The following is a 25,751-nucleotide window of genomic DNA, read 5'->3' on the forward strand; positions in this document are numbered from 1 at the left end:
CACTTTAGCAGTTAATTACGGAGCTCTTCCTACTTTATTCACTTTACATTTCTTTCACGTTTATCCGTCTTTCCTGCAGCAGACAAGCGTTACATTACATTACCGTTAACTTAACAATTCCTCATTTAATAATCTTCTATTGTTGTGGTCTCAAGTAGTAAATAAGATTGAATTTCTCCCATCCGAGTGCTTGCTGCCGGCCCACTCAGCATACCGATTATGTAACACTCAATTGTTTTGATTTGATATTTTTTATTATTTTATACTTGTTGTTGTGCAACGCTCCGCTGACCAACTCCCACGCCGGCAATTGAGTACTTTTTCCGTGCGCACAAAAGCTCGGCAATAAATTAAGTTTTCACTCGAAAATTTATTATCAAAACAGAAGAAATAAATAAAGAAGAATTGCCGTTACAATGGCGAGTTGTCAGCGGTTTGTCATGTCTCGCTTGCTCGCAGCGGAGGTTTTCTGCCCCGAGGGCAGTTTGTAGTACAAATGAACAATAGCTTTGCTTAATTTACATTGGGGTGTCTTTAACTGATGTCAAATTTGTAAAGAACTCCGCACTTGAGGACAATTAAAAATTGACAGTAGAAAGAAAAGCAGCGGCAAGATTTATATTTGTACTTCATATGCTATTGAAGACTTCAAAGCCAGCACATATCTGAGCCGTCGGAAACCATATGAGCAGAAATCTTTGCCAGCGCAGCACAGGCGATTATGTTATGATATTTGAACTTTAAACTTACTGATTAATCTATCATTCGACTAAGCTCGTATTTTCTTCGTTTCAATCCAATACCTCTTCCGATTCGAGTTGTTAAGTGAACAAGTTCTTCTTATCATCTCCAAAAAATCTATGAGAAGTTGTATTTCTAACTATGACTCTAAGAAAGTGTGGCAAAATATATACATCTGATCAAATTTGATCAGTACTGACATAAAAAAAGTACGATTCCACGTATGTATATTTAGAGAAGTCTCCTTTTGAGCCAATACACACATGCCAGACTTTTAACCAATTTCTAGATACTTATTATAATCCTCGGCTGAGATGACTTTGATTATCTCTTCGGATTTTAACCTTTTAGATTTCGGTTTATTTCTACCATTCGGTAGATTTTAGGAAAGTTGTGACGTCATTTATATGCTACTACTAATGCATTTTACTGATATAGGGTTTTCAGGTACGTTGTCAGGCATCTCTTTTGCGATCTCGTTTTTGAAAAAAGATTCAGATCCCGTGATACGAGTGTAGCAATGACACGCTTCATATTCAAAAAAGTAACGAAAATGTATTGTGTGGCTTTACAAGAGATGTTGAGATCCTCCGATATTTTTCTAATGCCAACAAGACGATTTTCAATCACTCTCTCTTTAATTTATTCGATGTTATCGTTATTAACAGTAATTGATAGCAAGTATTCGATGTCTTAACAATTTTGACTTCACAAAACATTTCTGTGGCATTTTCAACCAGTTCGTTACCTTGATTCTACTGGAAAGACTAACTCTTCACGTCGCATACGAACAGTTGCCACATATCCTCAAATTGACATATGACGATCAAATTTTATACGAAGATGAAAAAAGGGCTTACGTCGCCAGGAATAAAATGTTTATCGATTCGGTTCAGTTTAGTAGATCAGTCCGGGTCAAATTTGATCAGATGGTAATTAAATGTGTGGAAGTGTCTAAGCTCGCAATTCTTCGATCATTCAAAAACAAGGCTTAAATTCAGAAAACAAAATCAAATTCTTTAAACAATTAAATTTTAAAGCTATATTTGAACATAAAATTTTTTATAGACAAACGAACACACGTACTAGTTACAGAATAGAATAAAACGCGAACTCAAATCGCCTGTTTTCTATTTATCCAAATTTTTTTGTAGACGTCGACTGCTTTTTGTCTCTTCTTTGCTCGAGAAAATGTCAATATCTGAATCTCCAAATATTGCATATTTTCACAAACTCGTTCGTCCATCCAGTATGGCTCTCACTTCAATGTCGGAAAGCCCATCAATGCTAGAAATAACGCGAAATTGAAGCTCCACAAGCGCAATGAGTGCAGCAGTCCAAGCACACGTTCACCTATATTCACCACGAACTTTCACACCACAAGCCACATAATGCATGATCTCCGATATTAACCAACTGTCAATGATGTGCCCCCCCCCGACCGCTTGACACTTTCCCATCACGCACCTAAAGCATCGTTTCGAATTCGTAGAGGCAACCCTCGAGCGGAATCTCAATTGTGGCACACGTTGTCAGTTTATTGCAGTGGAAGGCCACAGCTGCAGCCACGGCTGCCCCCTTGCAACTGGCCGTTGCCCGTGGTGCTTTGCCGCAACAACTCAATGTGTCAACATCGTCGGCCCCAAAGTTGCCATTGTCGCCGCTGCGTTGCAACTCAATGCCGCTTAGAGATACCGGCAGCTCAACGCTCTCCTGTGTATTGCCGATATGAACCGGTGGTATACTGATGGCAGCAAAGGTTGGTGGTATGGGTGGGCTTGCGTGGTAGGGCTGCTGCGGCGATTGTGTTTCTGAGGCTTGCGGTGCAATGGCAGTTGTTGATGCCTGATGTTGTTGTTGTTGTGCCATGTCAGCCATATCGGAGAGCTCCTGTGCGAGCTGTTGGTTCTGCAGCCGTCGATTCGGGCGAAATTGGAAGGGTTTGCGGTTTTCCAATATTAGTTTGATGTCACGGGCCGATTGCCACCACCTGCAGTTGAGAGAATGCGGGTATGAGAGAAACGTGTAGGAAATGAGCAAAATGTGCATTAACAGTTTGACAGATGTGGGATTTTATGTGACGTATGCTTAATATCCGCTACGATAATTAGAAGACCATGTTTTCGCCCAGAGCCATGGCAAGTAGAGCGTGACAAATGAGTATGTGTTAAGTGGTATTGCCTACTACTAAGTAGTAGAAGCGGTTCTTTGGCCGCAAGTCATATCATATTCAACGATCAGGACCGCTAGCTGAACTTAATATACTTGTATATGTTTCACTTTAAATAGCTGCCAAAGGAATTGGGTCAGGAGTCGGATGGAAAAAGCATTAACATGGTGACGTTTTTGTGTAAATTGAAACTAGATTTTGAAGATAATAGCTAAGCTTTCTTAGCACTCCACTAAAACATATGGTAGTCGAAAAAGTATTTTCGTATTTCTAATCAAACTTCAACGAATATTTTTTTATATTTATAATGAACTTTAATGAAAAAATATATGTACCATTTTGGTCGACCACTTTTTGCTATTTTTTCGCTAGAGATATTATTCCATCAGTGTAAAACTTTTCTGGTTTCTCAACGAAAACCTGCGACAAGGAACTTTCGCAGGCTTCTCTTGAATCCCCCTTTACTTCTTAAAGGAGTTCTGCATTGACTAAAACAAATGGTAGTCTGATGGTGCAAGGTTAGGGCTATACGGTGGATATATCAAAACTTCCTAGCCAAGCTCTCCCAGTTTTTGCCGAGTCATCAAAGATGGGTGTGGTCCAGTGTTGTCCTGATGTAAGTCGAAGCCCTTTCTGTTGATAATTTTTATAGTTCTAGCCTTTTTTTTATTGCTTGCTTCAATCTCGTCAGTTGTTGACAGTACAATGTAGAATCAATCGCTCGACCAGGCAAGAGCAGCTCACCTTTCCAGCTATCGTTTCCCATCCCACCAAACACTCAGCATAACCTTTCAGGGCGTCAATTCTGGCTTTGCGACCATTTGTTGAGCTTCACCACGCTTAGATTATAATCTTTTTCACACATTATTGTCGTATTTGATCCACTTTTCGTCTCTTGTTACCATTCGCTTCAGAAATGGTTTGATTTTATTTCGTTTCAGCAAAGAATCGCAGATGTCAATGTGGTCCATTAAATTTTTTACAGACAATTTATTTGATACTCAAACATCGAGCTTCTTTTTGTAGCCAGCCTTTTTTAAATGGGTTAGAACCGTTTGATTATGAATGTTAAGTTCCTTAACGATGTCATGGGTGCTTATGCGATGATCCTGGTCAATCTTTTCCATAATTTCATCGACTTTTTCAACAATAAGTCGAACAGAGCGAGGTGCATCTTTCACATCGAAAATTCCAGAACCGAAGCGAGCGACCTAGTTTTGTGTTACACGAAGTTATACGAGTACAGCATCGTCTTCGTAAACTCAATAAATTTCGTTGATGCCTTGCGTGGCATTTTTTCTTTTTTCTTTACAAAAATTTCAAACTAAGGCGAATTTCTCCATTATTTCCACTCACTTTTGAAAAGCTGTAACTTTTCCCGGAATTTAATTTGTTTTTGGTTTAATGAAGCTTAAAATCTCACATTTCGAACATTTTATGGTATGGCACAATGTGATTGGTAACACTGGAGATATACGACTGTATTGACATTTATTGACAGAGTACGAAAAGACTTTTTCGACTACCCAATGTTTCACAAGTGAGTCGTAGTTAAACTTGACTCAGTTTGTGTTCTAGAGTTTGGAGTACAAAACTTGTTTATGGATCGATCTGAATGCTGAATGACTTTAATATCTACATACGTCTTCTTGTCAGCAGCCATACTGAGTGGCAGACAGGACTTGGTTTCATAAAAAGAAAATTTCTTGCAAAAAAGCGAAAAAAGGGTAGTAAGGGGCTTTGAAAGTTTTTTATTTCGAAGTTCCTAGTAATTTCATCTTCAAGTGATATATCATAATAACGATTTTCAGAATCATTGCTTTCAGAAATTCACAATCTTTTTATTTAACGAAGCTCAGGCATTTATCGTGTATGAGACTCTGGTAATAAAATCCAAAAGCAATGCTTGCATGTATTTCCGAAATAGAAAACCGGCTGAACTTTTCCTGGAAAAACTCACTCGTCGTATTTATGAGAGAAATCTGTGAAATCAGTACACTTTGCCATACTTACTAGCCGAGTGTTGTTCGAATTCGTGGAAAGTACAGTTCAGGAGGATTTTTGTAATGAAATTCTTTGATGCTCTTATACTTAATTAAGGGAATGGGGAATGAATCAGAAAATACTATGAAACTGCCTTTGTTGGGTGTTTATATCCAATTAAATTAAGTTCGCAAATTTGTAGCAAAGAGTCATGAAACTAATAAAACTCACTCTGAAGAAGGTCGAAGCGCCATCCTTGGTAGGGAGTTGTCACACACACACACTCCGAAAAAACAATAAAAACCAAACATGTGAAATGTTTATGGTCTCCAGGGAGACGTGGAAATGATTTCGCAGCTTGCAACTAATTGAGTTTGCATACAAATTATAACGGTATGATGGCGATGGAAAAGGAATCGGAGGACGGGTGCATGGAAAAGCATTCTACATATGAGTACAGTTAGCGGTGACAACATTGTTGTTGCTTTAGCTGTTGTTGCTGCATGCGGACATGTAGTCTTGTTGTCTGCAACTTTTTGACAATAAAATCTGAAACAAGCTGCTGCAAGTGCGCACACACACACATGTTTGCATACATATATTTTTATATGTTTCAACTCTTAGTGAAATTTACTTGCCACCAGAGACCATAACTGCTGTCGGATGGGATGTGCAACCCTGCATACGCAAGCTGGAGCACACCGCACCCTCCCGAATGCACCGACAACCAGCTTCAAAGCCAATTGGGAGCTTTTAAAGCAGCGAACAACAAAAAGCTAACAAAAATCAGTCAACAATGTTTGCCACGCTTCACAGTTAATCCTTTTCATTCGGCAGCTTGACTATTTGACTCTCATTCGTGCTTATCTCTGCAATTTCGATAGAGTGTGTTTTTGTTTCTGACTTTATTTGTTGCTGTTTGCATACGCTGCACTGACACGCGCTGGCTGCAGCTTGTAATCTGTGCTGTTATCGCGTTGCAAGCGTCCAAAGTAAATAACACAAATCAATTCGTGGAAATGGCAACTGAACTCTGCAATGAGAGTGTTGTGTTTGAGAATGGATAGTGGAACCAATGCTGCAGCAACACAAAGAGGGAGATTAAAAAAAAAATTATAAATTTGAAAAAAAAATCCGATGAAACCATCGTTATTATGGCAGTATGTTTATCTCTTGCTTTGGCTGCTCAAGAGGTTCACCGAATACTTGCACTAATTAATATTTTCGTCTGTCGCTTGCCGCACTTACATATACCAGGGGCTCAACTGCGACTTGAGGATCATATAAATATTTATGAAGTAAATCGTCAGCTGAAATAAATAAAAAAAATTAGGTGATTTATTTCGAGTTTTCCGAAGTTTCTAAAAATTTATTTAACATACCGTTGTGAATAGGAAGAATATCAGCCAGCCCTTGGTCCACATGCGACTCAAAAGCCAGGATTGCCCCTGCAAGAAATAGTATTGTATGCCAACGAGTAGAGTTCCGATTATGCCGAAGGCGACCAGCGTGAGCAGCGAGAACATTTGGCAATCCTCCTATAAGGGAAAGCATAGCGAGTGAGAACGAAAATAGATGCTGCAATCAAGCTTTTTCTTTATTCTATCTATTTCAATATAAATATGTATTTATTTATATGGGGCAAATATATATACTTCATATATAAAATATGTGTATTTAAAATATGTACAATAAGATCAGAAAACGTTCGTTGTTTAGCTCTCATCGACCAAGCTTAGAATAATTGGAGAAGCTCGTAGAAAAGCTATATTTAAAACGCTGCATACAGTATGAAGAGCAATCACGTGAAACGTTCAGATCACTGAAATTAATTTATTCCTGTTGTGCGTTCATACTCACCTGCAATGCACGGCGGCTCATTGAGCGGGAATACCACATTCGCAGCGATTGAAAGCACGTGTATCTGTAATAAAAATTTTTATTGAAAATAGACCGATCAAATTATACACTTGCTTTTCCAATAAAAGTGATATGATTTCTTAAAAAAAAAAATGCACTAATTGTTAAGAAAATCCAAATGTTTTTTATTTACAGTGAAGTACAAGCGACACAATTAAGTTCTGAATATAACGTCATTCAAATGGCCTCCACGACTTAGTTTGCTCGAACGAATTCGATGAACCCAATTTTCGAGTACTCTTTTCTCTAAATCAAGTCATGAATAGTACGTTCAATATTGCCTTCTAAAACTTGAGGAACGACTCGCCATATTTCAGTTTTTGCACGTGCTGTGTGACACGTAGCTCCGTCTTTTTGGAACCAAATGTTGTCAGTCTCAACTTCTTCCAATTGTGGCCATAAAAAGTTGGCTATCATCGATCAATACTGCTCTCCGAGACAGTAACGGTGTTATCAGCTTCATATTGAAACACACCACACACCACACCAAACAGTAAATTTAGGTGAATGTAATGGTTGTTCGTGTATAATTTGTAGACTTTCTTTGCACCAGAATCGACAGTTTTTTTATTTACCGCACCACTCAGATGAAAGTGAGCCTCATCGGAGAAGGTCAATTTCTTAAAAATTCGTTATTGTTTTCAAGTTGTTCAAAAGGAAAATAAACAATTTCACGACGTGTACGGTGGTCAAATGGCTTCAGTTCCTGAGTGAGAATAAATTATTTCCCAAAATCCGCCAGGTTATGGTTTGAAACAGTCTCAGTTCTTGAGAACGTCTTGGAATCGGCAAATTGCGATCTTCAGCCACACTTGCCTGAACGGCAGGAATATTTTCATAACTTCAAGCGGTTCTTTGTCTTATTTGCACTTGACAGGACAGATTAGAAGGGCCCTATACGACGATTACGTCAATATGTGAACTAAATTGTGAGTGCAGTGTTTTAAGGATACATTCAACAAACAAACATATTTATAAAAGCAAAACAATGTTCTTTTTCAGAATAAGTTTTTTAGATGAGACAATCATTCCCAGCTGTGCATGTGTGTATGTGGTAGTAGTATAATGTAGTAAACTAACGCATATTAAATGGCGCAGAGGCAAATCCAAAGAGCTGTATACTCAAAAGAGCAATAATCATGCATTTTAGCCACATGCGCATTCGCTATATATGTATATATACATATATGTATGTATTTGTGTCCAGAAGAAGTTCTTAAAATTATAACAGTAAGCAACATATGCCATTATATAACCTACAGATGTACAAAAATATAAGTTAGGTTGGCTCTTTGAAAACCAAATTTAGTATTATTTGGAGCTCTCTCTTCAAAGGGCTACGACGCAGACTGGAATGCAGCTCAATCAACAACAAAAATATAAGTGTTTAAGAGATATTATTATTTTCTCGTGTTTGAGAACAACCCTAGCATGAGTACATACATATGCGGAAACTCAATATTCCACACAACACGCACACTCCGCTCTCCGCTTGCATTGGCTCGCGGTTAACTTGATAAGTTATGACTTTGCAAATCAAAGTGTGCACTGACAGTCCGCGCCTCGCTGAGCAATCGGTATTCCTAATGTGAACCACAAATCGAGCGAATAAAGCTGGCGAATTTGCTTGTTCCACACATATTTGGCCGATTGTGGATCATTTTGTATGACTAAGCAGAGCAACAACAAATTTGGCTAACAATAAAAGCCAGCATGTGCTACAATTTATTTGCACACACACACACACGCAAATGCGACCATATGTGGTTGCGGAATACAATTTTTCAGCTCATTTGACACCGTTACTTGCGCTATACCCGTTTTCAACAGCCACTCGTCCAGCTAAACGCTCCGTAGGGGCGGTTATGGGAGGGCAGGGGAGAGTGGTGGCGATTAGGCGATTCATTTTGTAGAGCATTCATATGTATGTATCCCCGCAGCTGTTGGGATATATGTATGTGTGGAAACACGAACAATCCAACAACGCTTCAATGAACAGAAAGCGCTGGCTGATTGTTTGGGCTGGCAACGCCCCCACATTCGGCCCAAATGCGTGTTAGACGATGTTAGACGCATGCCCGAGTGCGTGAAATAAAGCGTACATTGTTGTTGTGTTTTGGATTTTCCTCTTCCTTTGTTGCAGCTGCGGCGCCACACACGCCCTTTGCCACTTCGATGTTGGCAACACTCACGTCCTAAATGCCATTTACGGGTTTAATTTAAAAGGAAATGGCATCTCGCGCGCGCTTTTAACATTATGCCGCGCCACATACACACACACACACACACACACACTCTCAAGACCACCGCTTGCGAGTGTGACTACAATGAAAATGAAAATGCGAAAAATTAGAAAACAACAACAACAGCAGACATTGCGAAGCAGCGCGCGTTGCCATGAGAAGGTATTATCCGCATGCAGAGCTTCACGGGACAAGTGAAAGGACGCACGCCTCGTCGCTGTTTAATGTTGACCGAAGCATTGTTGCTGCCCTTGGCGCTGTTTTTGCGTTCGACCGGATTTGTAGCGGCGTGGATAGCGCGTCAATGCGTCGAAGCCTACGCCCTGATGTATGGTGAAGCGTAGCAGGAGGCTGTAAAACCAGCTGAGAAAGCATTTAGGAATGTTCACATTCATGTTTTCAATTTCACGGCAGGCAGCGCAAAAAATCTGAACACACGCGCTTACAACGGTACTTTGTTGCGACTTTTATTTTACGTTCTACGCAGTTTCTGTTGTTGTGTTCCTTGTTTGAATCCCCTCTTCCTTATTGTCTTCATATATGCCGCTCTTTCTGATTCTCTAACTTGTTGGCTTAAAGGGTGATAGCCACTTGTAAATAAAAAAAAGATATACAGAAGTTTTTGCTTACATGTACATATGTATATCGAAAATTCACATATTTGAGAATACTAACAAGGTTTTCAATAGGGACGCTACAATAGTAAACCGATAGGGGCAGCAAACGACGCCAGATTTTTTTCAGCTCTTTCGACATTTCTTTTCATTAAGGTTTGCCATTTTGTCATGGAAAGATATACGATCCAGCAATGAGTCGAAATTATTAAAATTTACTACCGAAATTCACAGTGGCCACAACTATAAGAGCGCTACGTCCAATTTATTGTCGTCATAATCATCCTGTCTGATCAACAATAGAGTCTTGCGAAAAAAATTCGAATCCACAGGCACAGTACAAAATGTTTCCGTGCCAGTGTGGCAAAGAAGTACCCCTAGTGTCGAGAATATTGCTGCCGCTAACGCATCCATTGAGGAAGGCCCAAATCGGTCTCTCATACGTCGTTCTCAAGCGTTGAGCATCTCTGTAACGTCAATGTGGTGAATTTTGCGGAAAAATCTTGGCCTACATCCTTGCAAGATCAAATTGACGCAAGAGCTGTAGCCGGTGGACCACCAGAATCGTCGTAAGTTCGTGAATTGGGCTGAACAACAACTTGAAAATGATCTGGATTTTCATCGAAAAATCATCTTCAGCGATAAAGCACATTTCTGGCTGAGTGGCTTCGTCAATAAGCAAAATATGCGTTGTTGATCAGGCAGCAATCCACAAGTATGCCATGAGTCACCATTGCATTCCGAGAAAATTACGGTTTGGTGCGGTTTATGGGCCGGCGGCGTGGTTCGGCCGTACATCTTCCGTGATGATCAAGACCGGCACGTTACTGTGAATGTGAATCGCTACGGCTCAATGCTAACCGAATGATATGGACTTGGACAATATGCGGTTCCAATAGTACGGTACCACAAGTAGCACAGCGAATGTCACAATCGATTTATTGAAAACCAAATTTGGTAAACGTGTTTTCTCACGAAATGGCCCAGTCAATTGGCCGCCTTGGTCGTACGATTTGACACCGTTAGACCATTTCCTGTGAGGCTACGTCAACTCTATGTTCTCTGCCAACAAGCCAGCGATAATTGATGAACTTCGTACGAATATCGAACGTGAAATTGCAGCAGTATCGGCCGATTTACGCTTGAAAACCGTCGAAAAATGCGTTCAGCGTGTAGACTTCTGCAAGCGTGCCTGTGGTGGCCATGCAAAAGAAATCGAGTTCCATACATTATGGCATTGAATGAAATTTCAAACGTCATTAAAACCGTTTTTGTTTTATTTTAAAAAAATTTTGTAGCACTTTTATGGAAAAACCCGTTATATTGAATATGCACATATTTGAGAATACTATTTGTGAGAATTTTGTATCTTAGTGAAATCGGCGTGTTTCCCAAAATGCTGTTTTCGAAATCGGTCAGGAAAATATCTTCGAAACGACCAGATCAATAGACTGATATTTCTACACGCCCATCCTAGAATAACCTGTAAGGTTAAGATCGAAGTAATAAGATTTGTGATAATAATCCCGATTTTTTAAACTACTCTCAATTGAATTTTTTCCACAAAATAATAACTGTTTTTGGGAACACAACATTTTGTCAAAACATCAAATTCTAATAATACCCTTCCGTCATTGCGTCAACTATAACAATAATATATCTTTTTTTTAATCATTGATTTGAGACAATTTTAAGTAGATACATATTGTTCAACAATCGACACCATTTTTCGTGGGTCCTCCTGGAGATTGGCTACGTCATCAATAGGATCTAAACAAAATACCAACTCAAAAAGCCAATTAACGAAAAATCGGGGTATTCTGACTTGCAAGTTGATATAACATCCACATTTACCTAACATATAATCATACGTATTGAGAAAAACAAATCCATTGAGCTCCTGAACTATTTGATAATCAAAATGAAAGAAAGGAAAAATAAGATCTAATCAAGAATCCGTAAAAAACTCGTTCATCAAAATCCTAAATCCTAAAGTACTTGTGTTATCCAAGAACATTCATCAGTTGATCAAATATGGTCGAAACAAGTCTGTAGGGCTTCTGCACGTGTTTCTAAATGTACCCTGCGTCATTGTCGATTGCAGTTCTAATGATTAGCTCTCTGAAATGGTGAAATAATAAAGCCAATGGTGGGCGCAAAATCGGTTTTGTTAATAATTGATGGGGTACCCAGCCGCAAACTTTTTGATTCGAGTGCTAATAAATACTTAAAATCCAAATTTTGTAGTCTACTTTCCCACAAATACAAGTACTTGAATGGCACAAAGTATTCATTAAAGGTTCTAATGTCATTGAAAACTTTTTGCGTAGATCCACCTCTGCAAATGACCATAACATCGAAAAAGTGAAAGCAACAGTGCTTGTAAATCATCGCGTGGGTATCAGAAAGATAGCTGAGGATATCAATATCTCATATGAATCGACGACAATTTGGTTGATGTTTTGGGCATTAAGCTATACAAGTCTTGACTTATCTATCGTTTTCGCCAGATTTGACTCCCAGTAATTTCTTTCTGCTTTCGAATTTGAAAAATTCGCTTCGCTTAACGTACTGTGAGACTATTGACTCAGTCTATATGTACCACCAAACTGTTTGTGTTGTAAAAAACATCAGTCAAATTGATATTCCTATGAACATAAAACGAGATTTCTTGTGAAGTGATTACGTTTTTCGTACAAGCTCTTAATTTCGATCGTTTCGTTTGTACGGAAGGTATATGCTATAGTGATCCAATATCGGCTGTTCCGAAAAATGAGCACATTTTTGGTAAGAAAAGGACGAGGGGCAATATTTCATATCGCTATCTCAAAAACCAAGGGACTAGTTCGACCAAATACAGACAGATGGACGTACAGACACGCGAAGTTGGCTAAAACGACTTAGTTCGTCACGCTGATCATTTACTTATACACCTTTCTGTATGTTGAAAACACCGTAGTAAACTTAATATACCCCGTTCTGGGTATAAAACGGTTGTACAAATCTCGGAAAAAATATTGTTCCTATTTAGTTTGCGCCCGCAGGTAAATGAACAAGTCCGTGTTAAATTTGATTTAGTGTGTATGTGCTTAACATATAATACATTAAATCGAGTATCCCAAGTCCTAGGGCGTGGTGTACCCACCTTTAACCAACTGCCGAATCGAGCGCTCGTGTTTAGCGCGCATATTTTTATAATTCCGCATGCGACAAAATGCAAATAGAATTATGTTTTAATTACTTAGTCGCCAATGTCAATATTTGTGTAACAGTGAATATTTCGGTTCTTTACAATCGCGCTGCTCCCAATTGAATTCACTGAATTCACCAGCTGTTGTAATCGCGATTCATTAATTAGCGCAAATATTTTCCAATTACCGAACCGATATGCAAAGATAAACAGCGCGCAAATTGCACACCCCCACCCAACCCTTCCGACGAGGTATCTATCCCGGAAACATACACACGCCCACACTCACCTCAGCGTCTGCACGGTGTTGTACTGGAACTGGCAAAGCTCGCAGACGGTGCTCCTCGAGGTGCTAATCCAGCGCTCCAGGCAGTGGATGTGCACATATGTCAGCGATCCCTTGCACAAACACGGCGAAACTAATCTGCGCATAGAAATATTTCAAATTAAATTGCATTCACATAAATTAATATATTTGCAGTGTGTTTTTTGTATTTGTTGTAAATATGCGTTAATGCTATTTGATTAAAAATCGCTGATAAACGCTCGCCGGCACAGAGATAACACGCGCTGCAGGCGCCGCCGCGTGCACCCGTGTGTGCTTTGTGCAAATTTCATTTTGAATACATTTTTAGAAACAACAACAAGTACAAAAAACGATAAAAATAAACAACTAATTATTGGCACTTTTATGTAAATTTAATTAAATCGCAAAATATGGCAAATAGTGCGAGTGGCAGTTTCGGTTACGTTATTGGTAATACAAGATAATATTTAACTAAGCGCTTAATATTTCATGAATTTTCAATATTTTTACCTCCTCTTTATTGTCTGAGCGCTTAACACTACCAACTCAACATATACCGTTACTTGCGCTTCTGGATTTGTGCGTAAAAATTGGACAAATATTAGCTGGTCGAAAAAGTCTTTTCGTATTTCTAATCAAACTACAAAAATCTGCGAATATTACCATAAGTCCAAGACTTCTTCGCAAACTTTTTCGAACTCCCAGACATTAGCTAAGGGTCGCTAAAACCATAAGGAAGTTATCCAATGGGACTACGTCGACAAAGTCACTAAAATTCTGGAACCCTGCTCGCTGATAGCAGACATTTTTCTTATCTTTCCCGGACAATAAACACCTATGAACGCTAAGAACTCTAACGGTATAAAAAAATTCGAAACCACAGAAACATTTTAAAGCTAAAATTGGGTACTGGGTGTCTACCTGTCCAAATACAGCTTTATGTATTCGTTAGAAACGTGACAACTAATGTTAGAACTTCGCGAATCCATATTTTCTTCTGACAAAATAATTTATTACATTTTACAAACTCTCACCTCTCGGGATCTTCAGAGTTGTGACAAATGCGACAAACCAGCGAACCGATCGAGCGCACGGAACCTGTGGGTGTAGTCTGTGGCGCGCCTTCTGCATTGCCAACCGCTGCTGACTCACTGCCTTCCGCACCTATCATAATGGTGCCATCCCGAAGTGCCGTTAAGCTCTTCTGCTTGATGCAGCCGCTACCGGCCTGCAGCACTAGCTCGTGGGCAATACGCTGACTAGAATTGCAGTCGAGCTCCACATGCGCGGTCGTTATCGTTTGTTCCGAGTGCGCCAGCAGTATGCGGTCAAGTGTCTGATTGGGGGCAAATGTTTTCTCATCGGTCGCTGGTGCCGTGAGCGCCTTCAATGCATTATTTTCCGATTGATCGGACTGTAGCGTACAGTCGGAGTCATCAGATTTTTGGCTAAGCGGTTTATCGCTACACTCGCGGCCAAGCAGATTTAAGGCTGTCTGTTTGGCTATTGCGACGAGCTCAATGGGCGCTGTTGTTGTTGTTGTCGTGAAGGTAGATTTGGTGTCCTTGCTCATGTCTGGCACCGCTTTCAATTTGGCAGCGGCTTCGGCTGCCAGCACGGCGAGTCTTTGTAGGTTCAGCTGCTTCTTCGCATCTGCAGGCGCTGAAGGAAAGAGAGACAGTGTGTGAGCTAACTGAAGGAATATTATATTAAAAGCATTAAATTTGAAAGTTCTGCTGTCCGTTTGTCCCAGCCGTGGGTCATTTTTGTTGAACGACATGTGCTGCAGCTAATTAAAGTAATTATAAGTGCTTTCCACTCATGCAACGTGAAAGTCATGCTGCCGCTTCGACGTATGTCAACATCGCAGCTCTTATTGAGTTTTCCTTGAATCAGCTTAAAAGCATTTATATGAGTGTGCGCGGGGAGGTGGAAGCTGCATTAAGGCGCTTCTGTCGTGCAATTCGCAACATTCCTGGTGCCTCTTACCATCGTGAGTGATGCCCCTGTCGTCGTTGACTTCTTTAGTATTCTCAGCATCCATTCTCTTCTATTCCTTTTGGCTTGATCTTGTTATCCGCTTTCGTTTGTTGCTGGCAGGAGATGGAACGCTTCCTGTTAGTATGCGATTTTTATATGATTTTCTTAGATAATTTACGAACAATTTTGCTTCAAATTTACAATTCAGTCACAATACTTTTTGTTTATGCTTTTTTCTTTTTTATTTGTTCCGTTCAGTTTTTACTTAAATTGCAAAGTTCATAAGCTTTTCGATTAAATCGTTCGTAGTGTATGAATAAGTCAAGCGTGAGCTCATTTCTTTCATTTTATAACGAATATTTTGAAAGCTCGTTTGAGTTCTCGGTATTTTCATTAAAGTTCCATTTGCATTTGAGCTCTTCCGGAATCTAAATTGTTTGGAGTTGTGTTCGCTAAGATTCTCGAACAACAGTTCAAGCTGGTTTTTTAACTGCCCGAAAACTTGAGCGATATCACACATGTTATAGTATATGGGACTCAAATTAAAGTAAATGAAGCAAATGAAGTTTCCGTGCCCATCTGTTCGATACTCGATACTTTGCTATATCTTCTAGAAGTATTTTAGAGGTGGTAAAGAGCCGATTTATGGGTTTACATGGGTTTCCTCGGGTAAAAAACAGTATTTTTTCAACAATTTTGTTCACATTTAGAAAATGAAATATTTTATTAGAATTTTTGTAGTTACAAACATATACTATTAACAAAGAAATTCTGAAATTTCGCGAAAAACTTGGCCAAAGTGATACAGGATCATTTAAAGTGACAAAATACGTGTTCTAATTAAAATCTTAACTAACAATTTCGTTGAAAAAAAACTGAAAATTGGATTTTTGGCAGTAATTTTTACAAAAAAAAAAATAAAAATATCGTCACATTTTTATCAAATAATTGTAATTGAAAAAAAGTCCTTCGTCCCAGTCTTTAAGAATTGTCACCCAAAGATCTGTGTAAAATTTCACGAAGAACGGTTGAGCAGTTCTCGAGAAATCTGGCCAATCGCCTTCAAAAAGAGTTTCGGGAAAAACGCGTTTAAAGACGGCGCACTTGGCCTAGCTAGCCTCAAGCGCAAGTTCTCAAGGACAGGAACATTTAGGACAATGTTCTAAAGGTGTTGTAGAATTTCATAAGACAATAAAAAAATTCGATTTTTTAAGCCCGTAAACGCATGTAACCCCTTAAGCCTATCTAGCTGAGCTTGGAGTATAAAAGGAAATATTATATGAGCTAAAATGTTTTTGGGTTAATAATTTAAGAAATAGGAAACCCCTTGACTTCTTTTTGCACTGAACCTACAATACCTTTCCCAAATGCAAAAGCTTTCCAAACAAGCACTTTATTCCAATTATTCAGTTTGTATGGCAGCTATATGCTCTAGTCATCGGATACCAGCCGTTTTGACAAATGAGCAATTTCTTCGTGAAAAAACAACGAGTGCAATATTTGCCTTTTGGGTGTTACAAACATCGTTTCAAACTAAATATACCTTGTACTGGCTATAAATATATTAATGTCTCAGACATAATCTCTTTCATAAAAAGTGCATTATTTGTTGCCATTTTAACCTCCTCATTTAAGTGAAATCCGTTTTCAACGAGCCCCGTTTTGGGTCTGTGGAATCTGGCGAATACGATGGGTTGAAGTTATCGATCAGTTTGCAAGACGAATAAGCCCTATCATTGATTGAGGTCCAAGAAATGGTACATACATATAAACTATGGATTGTTTTAGTTTTCGAAACTGACAAATTCACCATCAAATCTAAGACTTGTAATATATGTATGTCTCTCTTACCAGAAATAATTATGTAATTTTTTAAAAGAAAGAAATTTCGGTCATGTTGGCATTGACATGTGTACGTTGGTTCGCTCATCGAGAGTTGTATTCTGTGAAAATCCTCGAATTTAGACTATTGCTCTGCTTCTTCTACCCTTCTCACTTTGTGTTACTCAAATTCTTAATTTCATTTCGTTGTCGAGTTTAAATTTATAATACACTGTTAAATACGGTAAACCAGAATTTCTGAATGGACTGGAATTCCATTTAAATAAATCACAGCACCAGTCACGTAATAAACGAAATGAAGCCATTCAAATCCAAAGCCAAACACACAAATTTACAGATATTGAAGCATAACGGTAAAGAACAAAATTTATGTGCACAATTCACAATTTTCTGGCACACTTTAGCTTTGATTTAAGCAAACGAGTTTCTAATAAGTTTCCGGTCAGCGCGCCACAGAATAGCACCAACACAAGCACGCACACAATCGGCCACACTCGGCCACGTGCGGCTATTTACAAATTCGCAGGCTTTTCGTTTTTGAAGTTTTTGTTGCTGAAAGCAAACTTCCGATCAACAAAATCCGAAGCGGATTTCATGCATGTCTATTTGTGTGTGTGTGTGTATACAGGGTGCTCCTTTCTAATAGTACAGCTTATTTGGTTGTATGTGCGTTTGTTTTATTTGGTGTATAAGCAAAACTCACCGAGCGATAAATCAAAGCCAACAGGAAGCCGAAGTTGTACCATTTCCGGCCACAAAAGTATTGTGCAATAAGCGTGCGTGAAACCAGCAGGCAAACCGGTGCCTGGGACTAGGAATTCGCAAAGTTTTCCGCAAAGCGATAGCAAATGCATACAAAATATCTTGTTGTGACTTTGTAAGAAAATCGAAAAGCAGGAAGAGGAGTCGGATTTTGCTCCTCTCTTTAATGTTCTCCTTTGTGGCATAATTCGCTTAATAAACGGAGTAAACTAAAATATTCATATTATTTACTAAGTTTATCCATTTTTCTTTATCTCAGTAACTAATTTTTTTAAATGCAAAGTAAGTCAAGTGAAATTTTATTTTCTCTCTCGAAAATTTCCCTACTGGGTACCTTACCTTAAATAAAGTCTAAAAGGTATCTACCATTTCGCTTTCTACTTCGTGCCGTCATTTGCAACAAACCGGAATTTCTATCCCTTTAAATACCTCATAGTTATCGTTCAATTTTTGTTCCGACCACAAAGAAGTTGATGAGCCAGCTTTAAAACACTTTCAAGCGTTTGCTCGCTCTCCTATTCACACTTTTGCAACGAAGAAGTGAGAAAGTCATATACAGTAAACAAAAACATTGAGTGAACAATCTCTCCACAAGTTCCCTATGTGGTGATCACTAATTCAGATATAACTGTTTTTTTTCATACCCAATTATATACCCCTGCACAACTTAATATACCCTAAGTTTGCAGGAAGCTAGAATACCCAGAAGGAAACTTCGCAGACCCGCGAGATTGACGAGATATTTTCTCGAAATTTGATGCAATATCCGAAGAAATTGTTGAGGTCGAGTCGCTACAGCATATGGCTCCCATACAAACTCACCAATCAAAATCAAGATGGAGGTCTTTCTACATCATTTTATGCACCTATGGGGCGTATAAGAGCTTCAGTGGGGCGGAAAATAATGTTTTTACTTGTTTTATGAGAATTTTACGTGGAGATTCATTGTAAAAGTTGTTGCTGCTGACAAAAGTGACGTTGATATAAAATTTTAGCCAATAGCTCTATATTTCTCGAGGTTTGTTTTATAATATGTATTTTGGTTTGTATTACTTTTCTTTAGTTATTTAGGAGTAATGTGGACATATTGGAGATAATCATTTTGTTGATCAAGAAAAAAGGAGAGAGATTAACCGACAAAGAGATTGGTACTCTTTTAAGAGATAACATCAATGTGACAAGCATAGATCTGGGAGGATAACTCGGTCTTCAAACTGTGGTATTTTGAGAATTAGTCATTCAGTAAAAGAAAGCAGTTCCTTTCGTGATTTTGTGGTTTTCATTCTCTTCAAGTGATGGTTTTAAAGTGAAGTCTTTAAGTTTTAAAGAATCATAAAGTCTCTCAATGAACTTCAGAGCCTATTACTCCAGTTTTCTTCTGTACATACATAAACACATTTACTACTTAAATATTGCATTATCGCAAACAATACAAAGACTTTTCTTGTTGCTAAGCCATTAATAAATTTTCCACTCGGAACTTCGCAAGGTGATCAACCTGCTTTAAATATACCACAAATTGCTTATATATAACGAATTATCCACTATTATATAATATTTAGAAAATCATATAATTATGAAAATGGATATTTGTGACAAGCTGGTTGCCATAGCTGCCGAAGTCATAAAACTAATGGTTGCTCCTGTCAACAGGCATGCACACCCTTGCCACCAGCACCCCGGTGACCAAGCGCTAACGAGGCCGGTGAAGACTCTTTAATGCAAAAACACAGAGAAGGGAATAATTTTTCTGAGAAATTGGCTACTAAAAGTTCAACAAATATTTATATTTTCCCTGCAGCAAACAGTAACGGTAACGGTACGGTAAATGGTGAAGCCGGCAAGCGAAAGTGAAGGCGGAGTGGAAATCGTTGCAAAGTGAAGCGAGTGAAGATGGCTGATGGCTAAGGTCAACAACCAACAACAAATTGCGGGGTTTGAAGAAATTTCATGATTTCTCAATTCTAATTTCATTTCCTGCCTATTTGCTGCGCACGGCTGTGGTCAGGGCGAAGAAAGCTCCTAAAGTATGGTTTGTAAGGATATTTTCAAGGGACAGCAATGCTACAAAAATGTTAATGTGTTTTATGAAGTATTTTAAACATTCTAAAGGCTTCGAAAACTTAAACCCTTTAAATTGATTGATGGTACAGCAAATATGCACGACATATATACATACTTGCATACTGTTCAACTATGGTTTCATTTATTTGTGCAAACTTTAATTGGTGCTGATCCAGAGGCCATATCGATAAACTTCCTGCTTGCCGCCTACATACATACACATATACTCTATACTCTTATAGACATCTCCACATGCGAATGCTTATTAAGCTAGGAAATTGTTGCTGATTGGCAGGAAGATATCACTCGGCCTTCAGTTATTACCATACTAACTGTTTTTGTTGTGGTTTTTGTTCACACTTGAGGCACTAAAATATCAGAAAAGTTTTAATGCATTTTTGGCAAACATTTCCCCAACCTGCAGGCCAGCCCTTTCGTCCAGCTGTGCGCTGCGCAATACAGCGAAGCTTTACGTAACCACTTAAACTAATTCTTGGCAAGTAACTAAGTACGAGAGTGTCGCACACAGTACACGATATTAATAGCCGAACCACAAGCGATATGCCACAGCTTACGACCGAGCACCGGCACCAGCACCTTTGTAGCATTCACACCAGCGGCAGGAACTCAAAGTGCAAGTGATGCGCTTACCGGGAGCGCAATGAGGGGGTCAGGGTTTGGGCGGCATCGTGACATGAAAAATTACCGGCGATAACGAAATTCTGTTACACAGTGTAAAGTGAAACTACTGTACAATTTATTCAAACCTAAAAACCTTATTAAATTGTTCACAAGCAAAAGTTTTCTTGTATAACCACCGGGGGAATACAGCTTCACCTCACACAAATACACACACATACACGCATACATATAGAGCGTGGTTGCTGGCCAAAGTCACACCTTCCAACCGAAAAGGCGCTTCATTATGCCGCATCGTTGGACGACGGCTCGTTTTTAACGCTTCCGTACACACAAAGACGTCGAGGCGGCCAGCGGTGCGGTGGTGCGAGCAAAACTTTTCACTTTTGGAATTTAATGAAATATTAAAATCTTTTAGGGTGTTTTATAGTTTGCAAAACTTTGTTTATGTCTTAAGTGCGACCGAGACTCATCCTTGATATCATAGCCTGCATTTGTGTGTAATCCTCGCAGTGTGCTCTCCATGTGCTGAAGTGGTGTTGGGTCCCATGATGGCTTCGAATAATGTTAAGCAATACAAATCTTCTTCTGCTATTAGTCTAACTTTCTCGTAGTTGATGATGGTCAAGTGTGGCGAAAAGTTTGCTTAGAAACGCTCTCTTAACATAATCAGAGAGAATGGTGCGCCCTACAGCATCTATAACTTCAAAATTACTTATATAAGTTTGACTAAGTAATATGCGGTCTTGTGAAAACTGAATAGTTGAAAATCTGTCTTGTTCTTTTCTGACTGATGACCAATTTATCGCCCTATCAAACTCTTCTACTTCATTTAAATGACTACAGGGGCTGCCTGTTTCGAACTCTGCAGGATCTAACATAAAGAACTAGGTACGCGACATAAGTTACCTTTAACCAACAAGTATAAATCTTCTGGATACCTTCTTCTTTACCAGCTTAGACACCGCTTACATGGTTATAGTCGATTTTCAATGGGAAAAACTCTGGGAAGGGATGGTTTGTCTTCTCACTTTGGTTCGGCTTCAAACGGATGTTTCATGGCTATCCAGAGGATACTTGGTCAAAGACTGGAGCTCGTGAGCTGCTTGAACCATATGTTAAAGAACCGTTTATGGGTACTCCCAAGTGAATGGCTCTCAGAGAACTTTCCTTACTTGCATGAAATTCTACACGTGACTCCATCCTCCAACCTGTATCGAAATTTTAATACCCTTCACAAATACAAAATATTCATTTCAAGAACTTGATCGGTCAGTTTGCAGGGCGTTCGCTTAGATAATGCAAACACCGATAATACAAGACTGGCGGACGGATATATAGACAGACAGACGGACTTGGCTAAATTGACATAATTTTTCACGTTGCTTCTGTATACATATATTTTACAAGGTCTGCGACGTTTCCTGCTGGGTGTTACAAACTTCGTGGCAACCTTAATATACCCAGTTCAGGCTATAAAAAAATAAATTTAAAGACCTTTCTCAAACTTGAGTTTATGGAGAAATATAGCAAACCTGACCAGCATGAGCCGAACAGATCGTCTTCTAAATTCTGTACATTTCGACATTTTCTTGGTATGGAAAACTGTTTATAAAATCTTAAAAATGTACACTGCTTATGTGAGCAGAACTCTTCAAGTTAGAAAGTCCCTTTTTCTTATTGCTTTGCTTCACTCAAACCCCTACTTCCTTGGTAATTGCGTGAAGTGATTAAATTTAAGTGAGTGAAAGCATGTGAAAATGCAAGGGTTCGCATTGTTTTCCTTTCCGCCGGTTTGCTCCACAAATAAAAGAATAGGAAGCAAACATACAGCAGCGTGGTGTGGGCCGCAGAAAGCGGAGAGCAAGCAACACGGGTGAAAACACTTGTTCAGCGCGTTTTTCTAATTTCTTGGTTTGCCGACTCGGACCCTTTGAGTTTCGCAAGCTTTCAATTGCGATTAAAGTTACCTAACGGCTTGTGGCCGTTAGCTTTTCACTTTTTTGTTTTCACTCATCTTTGTTGTTGGTACGCGCAAATACCGTTAAATTAACATAATAAGTTTAAGGGCAGAAATGAAGAAATTGAAGAAAAAGTGAAAGAAGTCTTCCCTTCCCTGGCGTAAGTGAAAGGATTAGATAACGGTGAGTTGGTGCAGACGCTATGGCGGAAGTTTACATCGGGTTTAGTTGTTGTTGAGGATAAGCGATGAAGCATTCGAATTTTACTCGCTTCGTCGGTTTGCGCGAAAGAAAGGAAGAACGAAATGTTTGCTTGTTTCGTATAGTTTTGTTGTTGCGAAATCTGTACTGTTTACCAAAAAAATTTGTTTAACATTCCGCCGTTTGTTCTGCAACAGATCCTGGAGATATATGTACATATGTCATTGTCCGAAAGGCTCACTTGGGCGCCATAATTTATATTGCGACTTCACTTACTTAGCTGCTCGACCATCTCACCTTTCGATTTGAGTAACTAAAAGTCGTTTAGGAGACCAAAATGATGAACTAGCTGTGTTACTATCACTTAGTAGTGGCTTTGAGAATAAATTGAACTAAACTCCGTCCTTTGAATAACGTTCCTCTCATTTTTAGAGAGCTGGAAATACTCTGAGTAGTGAATCGGTGGAATCGATGTCGATGAATATGCCGCATTTCGAGACATAGAGATTGCTACGGCTCCAAATGCTTTGATTAGTATGGAAAGTCTTTCCGGCTCTCTTCTAAATTTTTCACTATTTTGGGAGTTTATATACCTCTCAATAAGCTCTGATTGATACCTACATCTGTCGTAGAGAGAACGTATCGTTCATAGTCGTGATTTTAATCTTTCAATTGTGAATACTTAAATGATGTAAAGTTTTTCTACCGAAGAAGAGAGAGAATAGAAAAAACAGTATTTCGTCACCTAAAATACAAAACAAAGTATCATCAAAAAAAACGAAATATAGTTCTTTATTGCTTACGATTCACCACAACATATTACATATATGTATGTAGTATAAAATTTTCACTTCCGCTGTCAGATAGAAGCAATATATAACCAATATATAGCCTTTTTATAACCATTTTATGACTGTTTTATAACCACTTTATAACCAAAACTAAAATTTTGTTTCAATGTGAGTAGTTTCTTTTATATCGTTTTTCCTTCACTTGTTACTTAGAAAGAAAATTTAGAAATTGGTATTATTAGGTGACGATTTTGCCATTCAACAGATCCTGTATATTAGGGTTCTTCATTTCTCTCTGAATTCGTCATTGAAATTTTATATTCATTTAGTCACGAATCACTGTGTCACGTAAACACAGTGAGCTCCCGACATATTGTTTAAGTTCTCATTTCTCTCGCATGAATTCATTTTCACGCATAACGTGACAGTTTTTCCGTTTATTTTAGCGCGAATGCAAACGAATTAAGAGCAGAAGTTGGATCAAAGGTCGATGGCACAAAGCGAACCAAAAATGTGACATTTTCGCGCTTATTTATTTAGTTTTTTTTTTTTTAATTTTTATCGCCGTGTTGGCATTGTCGCCAGGCGCACATATGGGTCGGGTCAGTCTGCCTGGGATCACTTAAAATATATCCTTTTTCTGCATGACTTTTCGCTTTTTTCTTTTTTACTTCGACCTCAGTGTCCGTTCAATCGCGAGGAAATTAAGCTAATTAAGAGCCGATTGTTGACAACATTCAGGTCGCGGGGAAATGCGATTTAACTCAAAGCATCAAAAAATGTTTTTTATGGAAGTGTGTAAGCGTGAGTTGTGAAAGAATACAGGAGAAGTAACACAGTTGTCGCGACGTTGGAAAAAATTTGTTGTGCGAATAAAATTGCCACTTCATTAACGTCTTCTTCAATTGAGCTTCATTAATTTGCTTCTTATTGCTTATTTCGACATTCAAAAGTCACTGGAGTTAATTAGTTATATATTTTTATAGAACAAAATTAGACTTACCTATGTATGGTATATATATGTATATAATTGAATATATATGTATTTTGCATATATACACATAGAACAGAGTCTGACGAGCTCTGTCTAATTTTCGCTCTGTTTTCAAATTTGATCATTAGTGCCTCTGTAAACAGTCTGGGTTGAAATATGCTTGCCACAATGTCTATATGTGAGTGTGCATGTATAGGTATGCACAAATATATCTGCATGTAAGTACTATACGTTGGGGTATATGTGTGTACCCGCATGTATATTATATTTTCGAAAAAATTACGCAACTTTTGCGCACGTAATTAAAATTGAATGCCACCAAAACAATAAAAGCCAACAAATTCGCCGTTCACTAAATGCTAGCAAACTAAAGTCATTAAATAAATCTGAACAATGTGCGAATGGGGAACAATCACAGCCGCAGACAGAAAGCACAAAATTAATATGGCGCAGGGGCGGAGGCAGACGCTCCGGCTTGAAAGCGAAATGCAATTTTCATAACTTTTCTTCACATTCGGCTTTGCGAGCACATACATACAGACACATATAAACTCACATGTTAAACTTGGGCACTGGCTTGTTCTGTGCCCTTGGAATAGGGTACACTGTTAAAAAAAAATATATTAATATTTGGAAGTTCTCATATAAAGAGATGAAAACGAGAAAGAGCACATAAAGTATTGCTTTTGAGCAAAGACTGGGTCTAAACTATTATTGATGTCATAGTTCACTACATGCTTAGTAAAGCATTTTAAAATTTGATCAAATTTGAATCGGACTATAGAAAACATAAATTTTTAAGTATTCTAGTAAAATCTATTACTGTCGCCTTCAATAGAAGCTCCTGAGCTAATACGCTTAATCCATTTTTCCATACAATTTAACATCTGATCAAATTTGACCTGGACTAATCCAAAAAGATTATTTTTAAGTATTTTAATAAAAATCTTTACTATCACCTTCAATAGAAGCACGTGAGCTAATATGCTTAGCCCAATTTTTCATAGATTTGTTATAAGTCTTGGCCGAGATGACCTCCAGTGTCTTCAGCGAACTATTTTTATTGACGTCAATGAATACTTGACGTTATCTGCGGAGGGGATTTTTCTGTTTCGAAGCCGAAAAGGACCACGGGAGGCAAATCTGGCAAATGCGCTGGCTGAGCGATGAGTCGCGTTTCGTGTTTGGCCAAAAGGTCGGTGACAGAATGAGATGGCGCTTTCTAGCGGTTAAAACACCTGAATTTCCTGGAATTTTTGTACACCAAAATGGCCTAGAAGTATATTTTACTGATCGACAGTTGTGACCTGTCATTAGAACATCAACCGCCCTGTTGTCCTTTCGAGACC

The 25,751-nt window shown here is 38.7% G+C and overlaps 2 protein-coding genes across 2 annotated transcripts in view; one reads left to right on the plus strand and one right to left on the minus strand.

Moving 5' to 3' along the window:
- The window catches only part of LOC126756397 (zwei Ig domain protein zig-8), a 176,381-nt gene that overhangs the window by 105,918 nt on the left and 44,712 nt on the right, over positions 1-25,751 (plus strand). The window lies entirely within an intron of this gene.
- Positions 1,871-15,371, minus strand: LOC126756395 (uncharacterized). The gene is made up of 7 exons (XM_050469444.1): positions 15,158-15,371; positions 14,203-14,830; positions 13,151-13,285; positions 6,755-6,818; positions 6,277-6,432; positions 6,143-6,204; positions 1,871-2,731 (listed from the first exon to the last, which is right to left on the minus strand). The coding sequence occupies exons 1-7, from the start codon at positions 15,210-15,212 to the stop codon at positions 2,209-2,211; spliced, it is 1,623 nt and encodes a 540-aa protein (XP_050325401.1). The 5' UTR covers positions 15,213-15,371; the 3' UTR covers positions 1,871-2,208.

Source organism: Bactrocera neohumeralis, chromosome 4 (assembly GCF_024586455.1).
Source record: "Bactrocera neohumeralis isolate Rockhampton chromosome 4, APGP_CSIRO_Bneo_wtdbg2-racon-allhic-juicebox.fasta_v2, whole genome shotgun sequence".
NCBI lineage: Eukaryota > Metazoa > Arthropoda > Insecta > Diptera > Tephritidae > Bactrocera > Bactrocera neohumeralis.